Source organism: Gigantopelta aegis, chromosome 1, assembly GCF_016097555.1.
Source record: "Gigantopelta aegis isolate Gae_Host chromosome 1, Gae_host_genome, whole genome shotgun sequence".
Taxonomy (NCBI): domain Eukaryota; kingdom Metazoa; phylum Mollusca; class Gastropoda; order Neomphalida; family Peltospiridae; genus Gigantopelta; species Gigantopelta aegis.
Genome location: NC_054699.1, coordinates 17,326,592 through 17,343,224, shown reverse-complemented (window position 1 = coordinate 17,343,224; position 16,633 = coordinate 17,326,592). Strand labels below are relative to the sequence as shown.

The 16,633-nt window shown below is 37.9% G+C and overlaps 1 protein-coding gene across 2 annotated transcripts; it reads right to left on the bottom strand.

The window, feature by feature from the left end:
* Positions 1–2,256: 2,256 nt before the first annotated feature.
* Positions 2,257–12,165, bottom strand: LOC121371387 (trimethyllysine dioxygenase, mitochondrial-like). 2 transcript variants are annotated; one of them, XM_041497257.1, is made up of 6 exons: positions 12,069–12,165; positions 8,865–9,347; positions 7,790–8,010; positions 6,703–6,878; positions 4,127–4,351; positions 2,257–3,157 (listed from the first exon to the last, which is right to left on the bottom strand). In XM_041497257.1, the coding sequence occupies exons 2-6, from the start codon at positions 9,310–9,312 to the stop codon at positions 2,890–2,892; spliced, it is 1,338 nt and encodes a 445-aa protein (XP_041353191.1). In that variant the 5' UTR covers positions 9,313–9,347; positions 12,069–12,165; the 3' UTR covers positions 2,257–2,889. The 2 variants fall into 2 exon arrangements, with proteins under 2 accessions (XP_041353191.1, XP_041353182.1); XM_041497248.1 differs by lacking the exon at positions 12,069–12,165 and adding an exon at positions 11,920–12,060.
* Between the last annotated feature and the right edge of the window lie 4,468 nt (positions 12,166–16,633).

Here is a 16,633-nt window from a genome sequence, read left to right as displayed (position 1 = left end):
ACAATTCAGTGAAAATACACACCAAGTTTAGTTAATCTATAAACCTGTAACACATTTGGATAAAGTTACAATAGGATGAAAAAAGAGTGTAACTTTGAAATGGTTAAATACCCTCTAAAAACAGACTAAAACTCGACTCCATAACTGTTACTTCTCAGACGCACGTGTGATTTTAAAAATATGAGAAATGCATTTTGTGATAATAAAAACACCAAAAACACTTCAAATGTAAGGAAATGGATAATCTAAACAATATACTCTAAATAAAGTATGATTTCAGTTATCAAAAATGGCTCTAATAGTAAAAAATATGCATTAGTGTTTAAAAACTAGGGCATGTCCCTTTAATGTTCGTGCCTATTAAAATGATCAATATCTTGTGAACATGTTAGTCTCGTTTTGACAGTCTTTTTACCAAATTAACTGTATTATCAAAACATAAAAAAATATTTGCATTTCTTTCGTTGTTAAGTATATACTAGTATTTACATTTTTCGCTGGCTTTAAACCTTTATTATGGAATGTGTGCAATATGCCTAGTGTTCTTGTTATTATTTTTGTATGCAATTTATTGTAATAACTGATGTAACCCAGGGGTGTAGTGTAGTCTGAACCTTGGGGGTGGGGTGTGTGTGTGTGTGTCAAATATGAACCTAGTAGAGCCCTTTTTTTCACATTTTACCTCAACTTTACTGTCTCTTATGCTGATGACATCTTCTGAAAGCCTTTAACAGTCCACAAGAGTCAACTATTTAATATATATTATACAGATAGATGCACATGCTAAAGTTCTGTAAAATCGCTACAAGCCCGTGTCATCAATTATATGTAATTTGGGGTTTCATGAATGTTTTAAAACTTCAGTGCTCTTTAAAACAGGTGACTGCTTAATAGAGATTACTGCGTAAACATGGTGGGTTCTATTTTGCATTCATATGGAGCCCTATTAGCATCACCAGTGAAATAACTTTTAGTACTCCTCCACCTGCCATCATTTCTAGAATAGCTCTAATGTAACAAAGCTCTAATCTTACTCTCAATCTATCTTGGAAGTCTGCTTTAATAGATCTGAGCAAAGCCAATGTTATCCTGTATTCAGTTGAGTTTCCTTTTGACCAATCAAAACACTGTTGGCATAAAATGAACAGAAGCAGGATTGTGATTTGTCAGCTCGTTTTTTCTTTTCTTTTCTATCGCAAATGAGACAAAATTCAATCTGAAATGCTTAAACATCACCTTTATTTATGCTATAGATTTTACATCTTCTTAAAGATCAGCTGAAATTTTAATTTTTTTTTATAAATGTGTATCATATCCCAGTGTAACACATGAGGAATGACATAAATTAACCTAGGCCCCATTTCACGAAGCAATCTTAGCGCTAAGATCAGAAGCTATCTTAGCTCTAAGATCAGAAGCTATCTTAGCTCTAAGATCAGAAGCTATCTTAGCTCTAAGATCAGAAGCTATCTTAGCTCTAAGATCAGAAGCTATCTTAGCTCTAAGATCAGAAGCTATCTTAGCTCTAAGATCAGAAGCTATCTTAGCTCTAAGATCAGAAGCGATCTTGGTGCTAAGATAACAGTAAGTGCATAATTACCTTTATGCACTTAAGGTGAACTTGGCTCTAAGTTCCCTTCGTGGAATGGGGCACAGGTCAGGAAACTATATTGGCTCAATTCAGATCTATTAATAAGGACTTCACTGATGTTTGTCAGTAACATCTGATTTTTTTAAATAGATTGGAATCATAACCGATTGTTGTCAAGTGTGGGACAATCCACACAGTGCACTTCCAGGCAAATAACCAATGCTACAGAGCGACTCCCTCACATGGTTATCATCACTAGTCATAGTCATATTTTCAGTCATGACAAGAATAAATCTTATTTTTCACCAAATGTTGAGTTTGTTTGAGTTTTATTTTTGTGTTTTTAATTGTTTGTTTGGCAGATTTTGCTGGTTGAGGGGGTGGGGGTTGAACTCAGAAAGTTAAAAAAAAAGAGTTTAAGTTTGTTTTGTTTAATAGCACTATAGAGCTCATTAAAGAAAAAATGATTTAATGTTTAACGACACCCCAGCACAAAAATAGAAATCGACTATTGGGTGTCATGATTAAATTTTTTAAAATGTGTATCACATCCCAGTGTAACACATAAGGGCCCCATTTCATGAAGCTATCTTAGTACTAAGATCAGAAGCGATCTTAGCGCTAAGATACACACAAAATAAAAAAAACACACAAATGATGATAAGTTTGTTTTGTTGAATGACATTACTAGAGTACATCTATTTATTAATCATCGGCTAATTTCTCACATTTACAAAAGCAATCATCACTGGCCTCAGAAACAATTACTGGTATATCTATGAAAATAGCGATTGACAAAATTAGTACAGTTCGTCAGCTAGTATTGGAAAAAGGATCAGCCATGTCTCTTAAAACATGTATATTTTTACATACCCATATAATTTATATATCCTCGGATTGCACTGTCAGTGTTCGATATAAGCACTTGTTGTCCGTTTGTCCCAACAAGTGAAAATCTATTGGGACAAGCAAAATGTGCCTCGTGGTTGTCCAGTGGAAAAGTAAACAATTTCAGTGCAATTTTATTTTTAGCAGTCGCAAACATCATAGTAGTTGAATAAAATAATCCATTTGGCAGACAATTAGATTTCTAGATTTTTCCGGTAGACCAGTAAAATGTTTTGCGTATTTCTATCACTCACTGTATAATGTGTGCTTTAAGCAAGATGTGCAAATCTGGCTTTATTAATCAAATTTTTAATACAAATGCAAGATTATTTTAATGCCTACAAATTCAGGACAATATCTTTATATAAAACCAAAATGACATACAGATTTCACTGTGTGACATGTGTCCCCTAAACAAGTCCAGCAACTCTGGCTTTACTCATCCAATCGTGGTATGGAATGTAAGCGCCACTTAGAACTCTTTTGCCTGTGAAGCTGGCTCTTCCATGCAACACCCTCCAATTGTTAATGAAAACCAACATGCCTGGGTGCAGCTTGAACCAGAAGCTGTTGGCCGGGTCATAGATGAGCTTCGTCAGTTTCTTGTAGTCCTTGTAGAACTGTTCCACTTCATTGGGTGGGATGGTGTCCAGTGGGGCCATGTCGTATGGGTTGAATCTTCAATTGGAGGAGAAAAAAAACAATTTATGGGTGGGATTTTTTAACAACCAAACATTGTCCGTGGCGGATCCAGAAATTCCATTTAAGTGGGGGTGGGGTGGGGGGGCAATGACATGAGGCAGAATGACAAGGGAACTTTGGGAGAGGTTTGGAGGGGGATCGTAATTTGTTTTTAAATTAATATAAACTAGCAAAATTTAGGGTGGGTGGGGCCCCTGCCCCCCCCCCCCCCCCCCCCCCCCCCCTCTGATTATAGAGCAATCAACTGAAAGCAATGCTAGAAAAATCATCAAAGCCTATTGTGCCTCAAGGGTAAAGCACCATTTTCATTGGTTAATTGGTCTACTTGTTGAGATGGTAGACGGCCGTTGTTACAAGTTAAAATTTTCATATCTTCCAAGTTTAAGGGCCATAACTCTGTCAAAAGTGGGTAAATCTCCATGAAAGTCAAACTTCATCCGTAACTGTACTTGATAAGGCTGTACACAAACCCTCCACTCAATATTTTGAGGCATTGCGAAAAAAAAGTCTGGAAAACGTTATGTGCAACTGAGAGATGGTCCGACAGGACTGAGATGAAACTTATAGTCCCCTCCGGTCGGACATGCTTTTACATGGTACTGGTATGTGCTATCTTGTCTGTGGGATGGTGCATATAAAAGATCCTTTGCTACTAATGGAAAAAATGTAGCAGGTTTACCATTCAGTAGCCTATGATTAATAAATCGGTGTGCTTTAATGATGTCGTTAAATAAAACAAACATTTAACTGTAAGACTATATCACAATTATTACCAACTGTTTGACATTCAATAGCCTATAATTAATAAATCAATGTTCTCTAGTGGTGTCGTTAAACAAAACGAACTTTAACTTTAACCATGATCTTAGTGAACCTTGACCGTAATATGGTCATGCTGAGCTGGGGTTAATGTATGATTTTTTTTTTTTTTTCAATTTTAAATACCGTATATTTTCCATTTCTTTGGAAGCTGGGTGGATGGTCAACACGCGACCGTGAGAGTGAATGTGGAATCCTTCCTCAACATACTCGTGTGGAACAATCTGATTGGTTAGGTTGGTGAATGCTGCTGGGTCTTCCTGGCGAAGTTTCTCCGCCACCTGGAAACCGTCGACAAGCAAAGTCTCCCCTCCAGTCCCATCATGCATCAGACAATGTAATGCCATGACACTTTAATACAGAAAAATATATAACAGTGCACAATTGTAAAAGCATTAAAAATACTGTTCTGAGCTTGCAGCCATCGGGATTTCTGCCAGAGGGTAAAATTAAGTACTCTAAAATAATCTAGGAAATTAAAGTGACAGACCCTAGTTTTTAAACATTATAGAGCCGTTTTTGATAACTAAAATCATACTTTACTTAGATTGTATTGTTTAGATTATCCATTTCCGTATATCTGAAGTGTTTCTGGTCATCCTGGTGTTTTAAACCTCACAAAATGTGTTTTTCATACTTTTATAAACGCACTTGCTTCTGAGAAGTAATAGTTATAGAGTTGAGTTCTTGTCTATTTTTAGAGGGTATTTCACCGTTTCAACGTCACAGACTCACGTTTCACTCTGTTGTAACTGTATCCAAACGTATTACAGGTTTGTAGATTAACTAAACTTAGTATCCACTTTTACGTGTTAAAATTAGGGTCTGCGACTTTAATGGATATATATATTTTTTTTTTTAGATAGTACGAGAATTACTTTTAATATTTGGCAAAATTCATGAAATGCAATGGACCCACTGGGCTATTTCTCGTTCCAGCCAATGCACCACGACTGGTACATCAAAGGCTATGATATGTGCTATCCTGTGCATATAAAAAATCCCTCGCTACTAATGGAAAAATGTAGCGGGTTTTCTTTCTAAGACTATATGTCAAAATTACCAAATGTTTGACATCCAATAGCCGATGATTAATATATCAATTTGCTCTAGTGATGTCATTAAACAAAGCAAACTTTTGACCCCTGTAGAGTTGAGTTCTTGTCTATTTTTAAGGGTATTTCACCCTTTCAACGTCACAGACTCACGTTTCACTCTGTTGTAACTGTATCCAAACATATTACAGGTTTGTAGAGTAACTAAACTCAGGATCCATTTTTACGTGTTGAAATTAGGGTCTGCCATTTTAATGGATATATTTTTTTATTTTTTTTAGATAGATGAAAGTACGAGAATTACTTTTAATATTTGGCAAAATTCATGAAATGCAATGGACCCACTGGGCTATTTCTTGTTCCAGCCAATGCACCACGACTGGTATATCAAAGGCTATGATATGTGCTATCCTGTCTGTGGGATAATGTGTATAAAAAATCCCTCGCTACTAATGGAAAAATGTAGCGGGTTTCCTTTCTAAGATTATATGTCAAAATTACCAAATGTTTGACATCCAATAGCTGATGATTAATATATCAATTTGCTCTAGTGGTGTCTTTAAACAAAGCAAACTTTTGACCCGTGTATTAAAAATGATACTTAATCTGTAGATTTTAATGGCAGCCTAATTTGGAAAGAAACATTTTTATTTTCAATTTTTTTTATTTGACTTGGTATAAGTTTAAAACTTAATAACATTTTCATATGCATTTTAACTTTATTCATTATGAAGTTACATGCCAATTCATCGGTTTCCGTTTGACACAAATGGACAATATACGGTGAGCACATGATTATTATTGAATAAAGAACATTTTAGTTTTGATTTAGGCTGTGCAGTTAAAATTCAGTGGGATAATTGGAGGGCTAGTTGACTTGTATAAGTGCCAGTAAGATTTTTCTTCAACTGGCCTTGCTGTTGACCATGGTTTTAATGTTAATTTCAACCCTCATATTCAGTATCTCCCCATACCCCTTTGAAGAGCTCCACGCCTTCGGCGTTCACCTTGACGAGCTACATCCTCCATATGAGTTCCATCTGATTCAATGTCGACCGGCCTCGGTGGTGTCGTGGTAGGCCATCGGTCTACAGGCCGGTAGGTACTGGGTTCGGATCCCAGTGGAGGCATGGGATTTTTAATCCAGATACCGACTCCAAACCCTGAGTGAGTGCTCCGCAAGGCTTAATGGGTAGGTGTAAACCACTTGCACCAACCAGTGATCCATAACTGGTTCAACAAAGGCCATGGTTTGTGCTATCCTGCATGTGGAAAGCGCAAATAAAAGATCCCTTGCTGCTAATCCGAAGAGTAGCCCATATAGTGGCGGCAGCGGGTTTCCTCTCAAAATCTGTGTGGTCCTTAACATATGTCTGACGCCATATAACCGTAAATAAAATGTGTTGAGTGCGTCGTTAAATAAAACATTTCTTTCTTTTTCTGTGTCAATCCTCCCCATTTAGCACGCTGGTTACGGGCCTGAGTGAAACATACCAGTAGGTACAACAAAATATTATTGTGAGCGCTGTTCCACTGAGCTACATTTAGAGATAGTCAAACAACTCACCCAACAGGTACAATGAAGTAGCAGGTATCATTGTGAGCTCTGTACCACTAAGCTACACCTAGAGTTAGTCAAACACTCACCCAATAGGTGCAGTGAAGTAGCATGTATCATTGTGGGCTCCCAGCTCTGTGTTGGTGTATGCCGTATCGGGCCTCTCGTTGTTGGGCATGATATAAAACATCTTCCCGAACAGTGTCTCCTCGACAAAGTTCAAGTTCAAAACCACCTCTTCCGTGTCCTGGGGTGAGGTCGGAACCTACAATCAGATTGAAAAACATTCTAATTTAAACAGAAAGTACTACATGACTGGCTGTTAGATGTCATTTATCTCACAATGCAAGGAATGTTTTATTTAACGACACACTCAACACATTTTATTTACAGTTATATGGTGTCAGACATATGGTTAAGGACCACACATATAATGAGAGAGGAAACCCGCTGTCGCCACTTCATGGGCTACTCTTTTCGATTAGCAGCAAGGGATCTTTTATATGCACCATCCCACAGACGGTAGTACATACCACGGTCTTTCATACAGCAGTCGTGGTGCAGTGGCTGGAACGAGAAATAGCCCAATGGGCCCACCGAAGGGAATCGATCCCAGACCGACCGCTCATCGAGCGAGCGCTTTACCACTGGGTTACGTCCCGCCCCCTATCTCGCAATGAGTTGTTTTAAAACGTATCTAACGAGCAAAAGCGATTTGGATACATTTTTGAACGAGTTGTAAGATAAATGTTATCTAACGAGTACGAAAGTAATATTCTATTTTTTTTATATACTCCCCCAACCACAGCCACAACCCCCCCCCCCAAAAAAAAACCACACAAAAAAACCCAACCATCCCCCAAAAAACCCACAACCCCCCCCCCCCCCCAAAACAAAAAAACAACCCCAAACAAAACCCAACAACAACAACAACAACAACAAAAAACCCTCAAACCACACAGTTTTAAAATAAATTTAAATGTCTTTTCCAGTAGTCAATTTCGATTGTGGATTTTTTTATTGGATGCTATGGAGTGTCATCACCTAGGAGCAGCCATTCGTATGTCTTTAAATTGTTACGTGTTATCAAAAATAACGTATGAAACTAACATACTAGAGACTGACAGAGCATATAGGAAACTCAGGACAAAACAATACTTTCTAATTTATCCTCACCCCTTCGACGACAGAGAATCCATATCTGAGTAAGTTGTACATGGTTTCTCTGATGCCGGTCTCCGAGGTTTTGTACGATTCATAGTCTACGACCGGCATCGGTTCAGAGTGGATCTTAGCGCTATCCCACAACAGTGGAATCGTCTTCTTCTTAGACTCTGTGGAATAGCTGTTGTCTACCAGCCACTGCACACTATATTCAGTCTTATGGCCGTCTTCCCCTAGAGTAAAGACACAAAACAAAATCATCATCATCATCATCATCATCATCATCATCAACTTGGAAAAGAAGAGGAAAATTGGTGTTTGTAAATGAAGCGCTCAAGTCTCCACATTTTGCAGGAATGAACATTAAATAATCCATGTGCTCTAGTGGTATCGTCAAACAAAACATACTTTAAAGTGCTGTTATTTAAAGTTCTAATTTCCAGTACTACCACTACTACTATTACTACAAGTACTACTATTACTACTACTACTACTACTACTACTACTACTATTACTAATACAACTACCAGTAGTAGTAGTAGTACTACTACTATAATTACTATTACTACAAATACTTCAAAGTGCTGTTATTTAAAGTTCTATTTTCCACTATTATTACTACTACTACTACTATTACTACTACTACTACTATTACTACTACTACTATTACTACTACAACTACTACTATAATTACTATTAAGAACAATAGCAATAAAAATGGACAATAATGATAATAATAATAATAATAATAATAATACATTTTTAAAAGTTAAATTAAATATTTAATTAAGATTTTAATTTAAGTATTTTTTATATTTTTTTCAAATGCAATGGAGCTAAACACAATAATTTTGTTTAAAAAATATTTATTACCGCCACATTTTGCGGTTTTGTGATTAGTCAACAGGCGTGTGTCATTATTAAGGTATCTTCCTAAATGTTTACAAATACAAATATTTCATATAATGCGATAATTTAACGTTGAGCTAAATTCAAAAGTTGACATCGCCAATAGGGTCAGGGTCTTTAAGTAAACTGTACTCTACAACAACAACAACAACAACAACCCTTCAAAACAAATACTCACACAGGATTTTCAGTGTGGTTCCAAATTCCTCAAGTTCAACACCAGACGCCCCAATCCCCGAAATCTTATGACTGACATTCTTTTGCCCCGTCTCCTCATTGAAGCAGTGTGAACAGCGACAGTGGTCCCTCAGCCACATGTACGGGATCGTAAACACCTGTCCCTCGTGGTGCAACTCCAAATATCGGTCACGTTTCTCAATCGCTGTGATGGCTGCTTCCGATGACAGACATCTTGGAAAACTGCTCTTGACCGTGACAAATTTGTTTTCAGGTAAAATAGCTGAATTATTGTAGTCTGTAGGTCTACTCCGATCTCTGTTCCCATAAGTTGCAGCACACGAGGAACAGGCTGTTCGGCTAGTTAGAACCTGTATTTCTGTGATGTTCTGGCAGTGCCGCGCATTACGAATCTGTTGTCTTAAAGGAAAAACTATTCGACTAAGCATGGTTTCCGTTTTTTGTTAATCTGGGGAAAAAAATCCTGAAAATGAAGCAAAAGTACTGATGAAGTACATGGTACGTCCATTAGGAATTTGATGGAGAAGCTTGCAAATTAATGAAATGTGTTTTTCCCCCCTTTTGCTTGTTGGCTAATCCCCAAGCAGCAGTATGATTGGGAATAAATATTGTTTAAACCATTTGTTTTTAAATATTTTACGTATGGTTGGATTGCAATTATGTAAACTTTGCTAAGGGGATGGACTAACCGCCTGTTTTGGACCAATTACTGATGATACTGCACCCACTGGAGTAGAAAGTGCTGTCTGATTATTGAAGTTATTGTTCTTTATTAGAAAGGAATCAGTTCGTACTATTAAATATTATATGTATGACTGGATTACAATTATGTAAAATGTGTGCAGGGGGATAGACAAACCGCCTGTTTTAGACCAACTACTGATGATACTGCACCCACTGGAGTAGAAAGTGCTGTCTGATTATTGAAGTTATTGTTCTTTATTAGAAAGGAATCAGTTCGTACTATTAAATATTATATGTATGACTGGATTACAATTATGTAAAATGTGTGCAGGGGGATAGACAAACCGCCTGTTTTAGACCAACTACTGATGATACTGCACCCACTGGAGTAGAAAGTGCTGTCTGATTATTAAAGTTATTGCTTTTTATGAGAAAGAAATTAGTTCTGTAGTATGGGTACAATAGTAAACACTGGTGTCGATCCGGTTTTAAAAGTTGAGGGGGGAGGACTGAGCGACGCACATGATGGTGGGTAGTTCAGTCACGACGTCATTACGTCCACAGCAGTGGTGAATGACGGGAAAAGTTAGTTCAAGTTCCAGTCAAAATTATAATTTATTTTCATTTAAATTTTATGGGAAGTAAAATAATAGTACGATTTAGATCTTTTTTTAATGCATTTTATTCAATTTTGTTATGTTTTTCCGTCTATTGAAAGTCGTTATATACTAGTAGTTCATACTTAACAATATCACACTGAACCCTTTAAGACTGGTGGCACATTTATATTAACAGAGATACAGATTCTTTAATGTTAACGTCAGAAGAAGTTTGTTTTGGTTAACGACACCACTGGAGCACATTGATTTATTAATCATCGACTACTGGATGTCAAACATTTGGTAATTCTGACTCGTAGTCATCAGAGGAAACCCGCTACATTTTTCCTAATGCAGCAAGGGATCTAATATATGCACTTTCCCACAGATAGAAAAGCACCTATAACGGTATTTGACTACTTGTGGTGCACTGGCTGGAACGAGAAAAAACCCAATCACATGAATGGATCCACTGATGTGGTTCGGTCCTGCGACGTAAGCACCTCAGGCGAGCGCTCAACCGACTGGGCTAATTCCTGCCCCTGTTAACGTCAGAGAACGTAAACCGTCTTGGCGTCTTGAAAGGCTGAACAAGACTTTCCTATGATGTTCGGAATTTAGACAAATTATGTGATATATCTGAGGTAGAACAATGAAGGGTAGGCCTGGGTGACCTTGTAATTAAGCAGGTGCATTATTTTGAACCACATCCTAGTAATAGTAGAAGACGCACTGCCATCTCAAGTTGTACTTGCATGCAAGGTGTGATTGTGCTATATAAATTAACAAAGAAGATATGGTCTAGACAAGGATTTCCCTTAATGTTCAGTAATCCGTGACAAGAAAACCATAGTGACCCAGTTATGGTACGTGACAAACAACCATCCCGAGATGTACTTGACGATATTTCCCAAACAACTCTGAAAATAATACATTGGCCCCCAGTTGAAAATCAAATTAAGACAGTTGCTCTTTTCCAGTTGCTATAATCTTCCGAATGCTATGGCACACACACACACACACACACACACACACATAGGAACACACACATAGGAACACACACATAGGAACACACACATATACACACACGCACACACACACAGACACACACACAGGAACACAAACAAACATACACACACACACACACACAGAAGCACACACACATGCACACACACATACATATACAGGAAATACACAAACAAACACACACACACACACACAGGCACACACACAGACACACATACACATACACACAGAGGACATACATACTAAGACACACACACACACACACACACTCACACACACATACATTGACACTCACACAGACATACATACACACATACACTGAGAGAGAGAGAGAGAGAGAGAGAGAGAGAGAGAGAGAGAGAGAGAGAGAGAGAGAGAGAGAGACAGACAGACAGACAGACAGACAGAGAGGGACAGAGACAGAGACTGACCACCACCAAAGCATCAATATACAGTTTACATGACACACCATTCGGGAGTTTGATAGAGAAGCACAAACATTAAATACATCATATACCAAATCCTTTGATGTATCAGTCATGAGTCACTGGTGAGAAGGGGGGGGGGGGGGGGGTTGAGGAGGAAGTATTGGATGAATAAACATTTTTTTAAAAGTCACATAAAAGTATAAAAGTAGGGCCTAATACATTTAGCTGGAGTAGATGTATAGTACAAAAAGTATATGTAATTGTATTTTAGATATCAGTATAACAAATCAATACTCACAGCAGACATATATTCCTGGATAAACGCATTAGATGCAAACCAAACAAACAAGTTACAAAAACATGTGCCTGGCAAACTCTTACAAGTCCATCCAGCTATATGAACATATATATATCTGACGACCTATAACATTTAAATATAGCTCTTACCAGGTAGCAGCAACCTCACAAAACGTGGGCCCTTTTTCAAGGTCGAGTGACAACATATTAAGTAATACGGTTGAATAACCCAGGGTGTTCCACTAACCTAACGTGTGCTTTTGCTACTGAAGAATAGTTTATTGCTGATTTCAATAACATACACAAGACAAGACAGACAAGACAAGACACGAATTTATTACAATCAGGCTGTATTCTACAGCAAATGAAAAAAAGTTTGCTTTTGTTTAACGACACTACTAGAGCACATTCATTTATTAATCATTGGCTATTGGATGTCAAGCATTTGGTAATTTTGACATATAGTGTTAGAGAGGAAAACCACTATATTTTTTCCATTAGTAACGAGGGATATTTTATATGCACCATCCCACAGGTAGGATAGCACATACCATGGCCTTTGATATACCAGTCGTGGTGCCTGGCTGGAACAAGAAAGAGTAGGGGACATATCTTGTAACAAATCCGAAGTGTTAGTGTTCATTTATTTTGCAAAGTAGTGTTTGTGTGACAAATGGGAAAAGGTCATATTTTTAACGTTAACAAAAATGTAGCTGTAGCTAAGGGGAAATAAAAATGGTCATATCACTAAACCAGATCAGTGTATACTAGCAAGCTGACATTTCACATATTGACATTAGTGAGAGGTATACGCACACCAGTGAAATATCCAATTGGAGTCAATAAGTAGGTCATTAGAGGTCAAAAGGTCACGGATTTCAGGCGACGCTCAAAATCATACACCTAATAAAGTATTTAATTTGTATGCTAACAACTTAAGAATTGTAAGATAGATACCTTACAGCACCTGCAAGACGTCAGTGTTCATTAATGTTTTTAAAGTTGGTTTGTATGACATTAGCAAATAAAAAAATACTGTCGTGGTTGTAACAATACACCATATCAGTATATACTAGAAAATGAACATTCCAATTGTTTATATAGACAGAGACACACACACACACACACACACACGCACACCCACAGAGAGAGAGAGAGAGAGAGAGAGAGAGAGAGAGAGTGAGTGAGAGAAGGGGTGGGGTGGGAAGCAATAGAGCACAGCACAGACACACATGTAAAATATCTTGGTTCACCAGAGGTTAATATTTAATCACTGTTGCTATACTTGATACTTCTTTACTGTCACTACTGCTGTCATCGTAATTGTCATCATCATGACCTTCCTCTTCGTTGTCTGTGTTGTATTGGACCTCCTCTAGGATATCAGCCAATGTAGGTGGCAGGATTTCCCCATCACACCACTTTGGTTCCAAACTTTCTCCATGTCCATGAGCGGCAATCCACCCATTATTGTTTATGGGTTCAGGTATATCTGGTTTGGGTGTATGGGCTGTCTTCCAAATCCCTACTTCATAGTTTACCCTTTTAATGTGTTCACGTAGGCAAACTTATGGCGGTGGTAATGTTGACAGGTCAACATTTTTCCTGGGGTCGAGTTTGCTTCCTGTCCGTCCACACTTCTAGATTAACATAGACAAACGAAGGTCATCCACTTTGGTGGTGGATGTCATCTGATAGATCCTGCAAGTAAATGCTTCTAAGCTAAGAAAACGATCTTCAGTGACTTTCCATGACTCGCCAAGCTTCTGAAATACCTCTTGATATTTTAGTTTTGTCTGAATAAGTTTTATTGGCTTTACTTTACCATTTCCTTTAAATGCTCTCGTTGTGTCACATCTGGTGAATACACGAAGTCCTAAAAGAACGGTGTAATAAACTGGAGTGAAATCATCAGCTAAATTTGAAATGTCCTGTAGCTTTCGTTTGTTACCAGAGCCAGTATCGAACAAGATTTGTGTCTTTAAATCTGATGCCTAGCAGAGCAGAATGAAAACATATATCACTGTCTGGACTTCAAACACGCACAAAGTCAAAGTTCTTTTTCTCAGCATATTTGCAGTACAGAATCACCCTTGTGTCAGTTTCTTCTGGGTCAGACTCTAACATGGGTACTTCTGACATGAGGACAGTTTGCCCATCAGTATATATCAAGATATATAGGCTTTAATTTCACAAATATTGATGGCCTCCTTATTGTGTCGTTTTGAGCGGAACTTATTACTTCCCTGTGACACAATGCTGATTTTGTACTGCAGACATGGAGAAAGGCTGGAACCAAAGTGGTGTGATGGGGAAATCCTGCCACCTACATTGGCTGATATCCTACATGAGGTCCAATACAACACAGACAACGAAGAGGAAGGCAGTGATGATGACAATGATGATGACAGCTGTAGTTACAGTAAAGAAGTATCAAGTAGTGATAGCGACAGTGATTAATTATTAGTCTCTGGTGAACCAATATATTTTACAGGTGTGTCTGTGCTGTACTCTACTGCCCCCCCCCCCCCCTAGCTCTCTCTCTCTCTCTCACTTTTTCTCTGTGTGTGTGTGTGTGTGTGTGTGTGTGTGTGTGTGTGTGTGTGTGTGTGTCTCTCTGTCTATGGTTAACACCAATATAAACAATTGGAATGTTAATTTTCTAGTATATACTGATATGATTTATTGTTACAACCATTCATAGTTCTCTCAAAGCATGACAGTATTTTAATTTATTTTTGTTTTGCTAATGTCATGCAAACCAAGTTTAAAAATATTAATGAACACTGATGTCTTGTACGTGCTGTAAGGTATTTAACTTACAGTTTTTATGTTGTGACCTTTTGACCTTTGATGACCTACTTATTTACCCCAATTGAATATATCACTGGTGTGCGTGTACCTCTCACCAATATCAATATGTGGAATGTCAGCTTGCTAGTATACACTGATCTGTTTTAGAGATATGATAATTTTTATTTCCCCTTAGCTACAGCTACATTTTTGTTAACGTTAAAAATACGACCTTTTTCCATTTGTCACACAAACACTACTTTGCAAAATAAATGAACACTAACACTTCGGATTTGTTACAAGCTATGCCCCCTACAGTTTGCAAGTTGTAACACAAAAAATAATTGAATATTAAGAGAATACTAATCAAATAAATGCTTATATTTCAGATTTTAAGCATTGCCTGACACCCGTGACTTTTGACCTCTGATGACCTACCTATTGACCCCAATTGAATGTTTCACTGGTATGCGTGTACCTCTCACCAATATCAATATGTGGACTGTCAGCTTGCTAGTATACACTGATCTGGTTTAGAGATATGACAATTTTTATTTCCCTTAGCTACAGCTACATTTTTGTTAACGTTAAAAATACGACCTTTTTCCATTCGTCACGCAAACACTGCTTTGCAAAATAAATGAACACTAACACTTCGGATTTGTTGCAAGATGTGTCCCCTACAGTTTTTAAGTTGTTAACACAAAAATAATTGAATATTAAGAGAGTACTAATCAAATAAATGCTTATATGTCTGATTTTAAGCATTGCCTGAAATCTGTGACCTTTGGTGACCTACATAGTGACACAATAATTATAATATACATATCAACGAACAGAGGCCACCAATACTAATATTATGAGTTGTCACAGAGTATTCTCTGTCAATTTAAACCTAAGTTATGTCCATTTTTGTTATCCCTACCCCATAATTCTAATTCCAAAAATCTTGCGTCATGGTTCACTTTAACCCCTCCAAAACCATAGTGTGTCCCTGTTTATCCAATGTTAACATTCATAATCCTAAAATATAGGTCCGAAACTGTTAGAAAAACATAGTTTAGTCAATTCGTGGGGGAGGGGGGGGGGTGCAAGGTGGGCCCCTTCAGCCCACGGACTATGACTCATACGAGGATAGCCACGAGTACAATCGAATGCATAGCAAGTGAATGTTATCTTGTCGATCGGCTATTCTCGTACGGGGCAATTGTGTCGTGTGGTTTTAAGGTCCAGCGGCTTTTAACTGTACTTACAGTTGATTTTCAGTTCAGTTCCAAGTTCTTCAAATTCAGTACTGGAAAAGTAAAGTAAAGTTTGTTTTATTTAACGACGCCACTAGAGCACATTGATTTTTTTTTATCTTATCATCGGCTATTGGACGTCAAACATATGGTCATTCTGACACTGTTTTTTAGAAGAAACCCGCTATCGCCACATAGGCTACTCTTTTACGACAGGCAGCAAGGGATCTTTTATTTGCGCTTCCCACAGGCAGGGTAGCACAAACCATGGCCTTTGTTGAACCAGTTATGGATCACTGGTCGGTGCAAGTGGTTTACACCTATCCATTGAGCCTTGCGGAGCACTCACTCAGGGTTTGGAGTCGGTATCTGGATTAAAAATTCCATGCCTCGTCTGGGATCCGAATCCAGTACCTACCAGCCTGTAGACCGATGGCCTAACCACGACGCCACCGAGGCCGGTTTCAATACTGGACGTCCCAAGCTCCGGAGGCACCTTGTTATTCATATTTTTCTGATTCGTATCTTCATTGAAGCAGTACAAACATCGACAATGGTCCTTCAGCCATATGTACGGAATCGTAAACATCTGACCTCCATGGTGTAACTCCAAATAGTTGTCATGTTTTTCAATCATCGTGTCGCCAGCTCCCGATGTCATATATCTTGGAAAATGTTTAT

Excerpts from the sequence above, each read along its gene's own strand:
- LOC121371387 (XM_041497257.1), bottom strand. The coding sequence starts at position 9,312 with ATGCTTAGTCGAATAGTTTTTCCTTTAAGACAACAGATTCGTAATGCG. Across the intron at positions 8,011-8,864 it reads AACCACACTGAAAATCCTGT|GGGAAGACGGCCATAAGACT; the intron begins GTGAGTATTTGT and ends TCTTTACTCTAG. Across the intron at positions 3,158-4,126 it reads AAAGAAATGGAAAATATACG|ATTCAACCCATACGACATGG; the intron begins GTATTTAAAATT and ends CTCCAATTGAAG.